Source organism: Haliotis cracherodii, unplaced genomic scaffold (genome assembly GCF_022045235.1).
Source record: "Haliotis cracherodii isolate W230 unplaced genomic scaffold, xgHalCrac1.p SCAF_15, whole genome shotgun sequence".
In the NCBI taxonomy this organism is placed as follows: Eukaryota; Metazoa; Mollusca; class Gastropoda; order Lepetellida; family Haliotidae; genus Haliotis; species Haliotis cracherodii.
The window spans coordinates 1,932,226-1,936,236 of NW_027266270.1; the positions used below are offsets into that span (position 1 = coordinate 1,932,226).

The window sequence follows — 4,011 nt, forward strand, 5'->3', positions numbered from 1 at the left end:
CAGTAAAGTTATATCCCCTATGAGAACCAGAACTATATGAACCTATATGGACTCATCAATGACTTGATATCCACTTTAAGAACGTGGTGAGTGATGTTATATCCCCTGTCAGAACCTGCTCAGTGATGTTATATTCCGTATATGACTTCACTCCCTTCAAGAATCTAGTCAGTGCCATTATGTGCCCTGTTCAACCTGTCAGTGACATAATATCTCCAATAACATCCCAGGAAATGACATAATGAGCCCTACCAACATCTGGTCAGTGACTTTATAAATCTTTAAAACAAAGTCACATGAATGTTCGTGTGAATTTGGTCGTGCGCATTCATGCTGTAATCCTCCAGTAGTCGGTGTATTGCAGATAAACCCTCCAATAGTTAACAACTAATGTTCACCCTCCAATAGTTATCAACTAATGTGCACCCTCCAATAGTTTAAACTCCATTAGCCGATCATGTCAGTCGAACCGTGTTTGTGAACTTTGATAGACAAAACGTAGAAACGCACCCTCCCAATTAGTTAAGGAACTACGCTCACCATTGGTTTGCATATGCCAGTCGACCTTCGCACGTTACCCTGCAACACATAACCACACTAGTTTGGCAGGCTTTTCTTCTGCAATGAACATGCCGCCGTGATATAACTGAAATTCTGTTTGTAATAAAGGCGCTAAATGCCAAATACACGAACCGTCCTGTATTTGTGTTAACACTATAAAACTACCATGATTTCTGTCCTCTGAGGTAAATGAAACGGAGACACATTAGAAATTAAATTTATTTCAGAAAGACAACGACAAAGTTGCCCCATCTGGTAATACGAGTTTCATGGATTTTTTTGCTGCACTCTCGGCTGTAGTTGTTTCTGTTACTGCGACTGTTGACGTTTCATCCAGAACCGCTGTAGGTGTCAACATTGTCTCAGCCGATTTAGCATCAGCAGAGGCGGTAGATACCAACGTTTTCGAAGGTGCGATAGCGGGACCAGAGGCGGCAGATGTCACAGTTGCAGAGGCTCCCGGTTTTCTCTGAATAACTCCGTCTACTCGGTCCTCCATCTGTGCAGATGTTCTCTGTAACAAAAAGTGTTGTGCGAGTTTACAATGCATATTGGACGATGTCAAATGATAAATCGTACTTTGTTCATACAGTAAAGATTGTAAGAAATATCACATTAAATAACATCGGTTATCATCTAGTTTAATGTCACAATGTTAGAAATGCATGTTTACAGCTAAACCGTTGGATACTCATTCATTTGTGCACCTAAATGTGTGAAATAGACTATAATCACGGGGTGGGGGTGGGGGGGAGGGGTATGACGTAAGTGACCGGTCACCTGACAGGTACAAAGCTGACCTAGATGACAGTCAATGTATTGGGGAGTCTCCATAAAATATAAAGGCAAATATTATCAAACCGAGCGGTTTTATGAGAATGGGACTGAAGTTAGGAATCATAAAGTTATAAATGAAACGACTGCTTCCCGGGAGAAAAATGTCAAATCTTTATTAAAGTTATCTTTATGTTAGGATGAGAGAAAGTACTTTAAACGTTATGGCATAAACCCTGGTTTGGCTATGTACATCTAATGAAATATGCATTATGGGAGTAGGTTTTAAATAATAGGTGAGGCGATGAAAAAAAATAAGAAATTTAACTCACCCATTTATCGCAACATTGATATTAGCAACCAATAATGAAGCATTATTTTAAACAGTAAAAATATGTGCTACAAAACTACATTTGCATCAATTTATAGTCTGTTTCAGATTTCCTTAATTTCTTTATTTTCCCCCATATTTGAAGATATACAACGCTCCTGCAAAAGTAGAATATTTTGGATAAAGCTTCCACCTGTAAATTTACAATTAGAAATTGCTCATTAGAAACATAAAAATGATAAAACCCTAGGCATACAGAGCATTTATGATTTAGATTAGGTATTTCAGTAAAACTTTAAAAATATGATATTGAGGGTAAAGGCGAAAATTCAATTTTTAGGATTTCCGACAGGACTTGAGATCAAAACGACACATCTAGAAACACCAGTGAATACAAATACCTTGTAGCTACGGATAGCCAGAGATCTGTGTCCAGTGCGTTCGGCTATCAATTGCTCGTCCAGGCCGGAATCGTACAGTCTAGTAGCTGCCGTTGCTCGAAGAGAATGATTAGTGAAATATCCTTCAATACCAGCTTGCTTGAAGAGTTTGGAAACTGTTGCACGTAACGGGTGCTTCCCGACGGGAATATCGGCATACATGACACCCTCCTTGACGTAGTGGAGTGGTCGCAGGTAAAATGCGTTGCATTTACCATTGTTGGGTCCGAAATATACAATGCAGTCAAAAATTATAAGAATTTGAAATCGGGATTCACACCACATAAATTAAGCAAAGATTCATATGTACTTTAAGCGCGATTGTTGCTGTTATTTAAGAGAAAAAATTGTTATTTTTTCACATGCAGATCAATTGCAAATCACATAATAAACAATTTGACTGCAACAAACTGTTTTAAATTCAATTCTATGCCTAAAAACTTACCTCAGAGACATGTATTTGCGGTATAGTCGGACTGGACATCGCTGTGGCAGTTCAACGTTCTCTGACACTCGAATGGTCTTCCTTGAACATTTTCGACTTTTTAAGCCGCCTTTGTTTGTCTTAGAAATGTCCTCAGTATATTTCAAATAGGTGACGCCACTTGAATCTTCTGTTATTTGAAATTGAGAATTGGGGCCCACACGTAGATTCCTGTGTTCGTCTCCAGCTCGAAGTGCACAGTTTAAGCCAATGAGATAGACCAAAGTGTCTAGCAACTTTTGAGGCGTATCCTCGCCATGCATACCCTTCTCCCACAGTATATCCTCTTGATCAACTGAAACAACATTTGCCTGTCTTTTCTCAATGCCAATACCCTGCTTAGCTAATGACTTCATGCGAGCATCCAAGACGTTTCTCATTCCCTTGAAATAAGGAGACTCGTAAACGTTAATCTCGACATCATGTCTTCGGAGATAGTATTGCAATGACGCAATCAGTTCATATAACGTATTTCCCCGATATTCTTCACCTTTTTGGTTTCGTACTTCTACCAAGAAACGCATGAGAGTTTTATTAAGATCTGTTTCACGATGCGAAAGGGCAATAATGTCGGGGTTTAACAAGACGTCATCACGTAACCCACGTGATTGTCTTTCCTTGACCCACGCTTGGAAGACGTTGAGGGCCCACCTACTCTTGTTTTCTGTGTTCTGAGAAAAAGCCGAATTACAAAGACTTTGAAGATCCTGTTCTGACACAGGATTGCTAAAACGGTTAGGAATAGGACCTGCGTTATTTCCGGAAATACTGTCTGCGTCATCAATGGTATGAGTAGTAATGGGAATTGGTATGGCCTGGGGAATACTTGCTTCTACTTGTTGAGAGAGTTCCACCAAATCTGTATCAGTTCCAGAGAACTCATCTGATTCCAAGATATCACTTTTACCAACATCAAAATCTGGTACAGCCACGTCAAATGTTTCAATATCAGTATTAATAAGTCTTTCGAAATCTGAGTTAAATTCTGCCTGGTACGAGCTCGTAAAACGATTTTGTGTAATGAAATGAATATCGGAATCGGAATCGAAATCTCCCATGTTAATCACGTACAAAGACTGAAAGCGAATTGAGAAATCGCACGTGCTTTTCCGCGCTCTTATAAGACGAGGGCTCCAATAGTTTTGCTCGAACTTTAGCGCGTTCATGCGCGCAGTTCCTATCGATTCGGCATAAACAAGAACGACCCTCCAATATATATGCACGTGCATATTGGGTGGACATTAGTTTAACATGTATTTTGAATGGGACTCTGTTTTAAGTTGGATATGGTCCTCAAAGACACGATTATTTTTGCACGTGAAGCAAGGTCTCGGCCTGACGGCCTCGAACTCGCCCCACGTGCAAAAATAATCGTGCCTTTTCGGACCATATCCTACACATAACATGGCATAAAAGATTAC

The 4,011-nt window shown here is 39.8% G+C and overlaps 1 protein-coding gene across 1 annotated transcript; it reads right to left on the minus strand.

Annotated features, from left to right (window-relative positions):
* Positions 1-784: 784 nt before the first annotated feature.
* Positions 785-3,756, minus strand: LOC139462612 (uncharacterized protein KIAA1958-like). Its single transcript, XM_071244446.1, has 4 exons — positions 2,553-3,756; positions 2,068-2,333; positions 995-1,075; positions 785-922 (listed from the first exon to the last, which is right to left on the minus strand). Exons 1-4 carry the CDS (start codon positions 3,754-3,756, stop codon positions 785-787), a joined length of 1,689 nt encoding a protein of 562 aa, XP_071100547.1.
* Between the last annotated feature and the right edge of the window lie 255 nt (positions 3,757-4,011).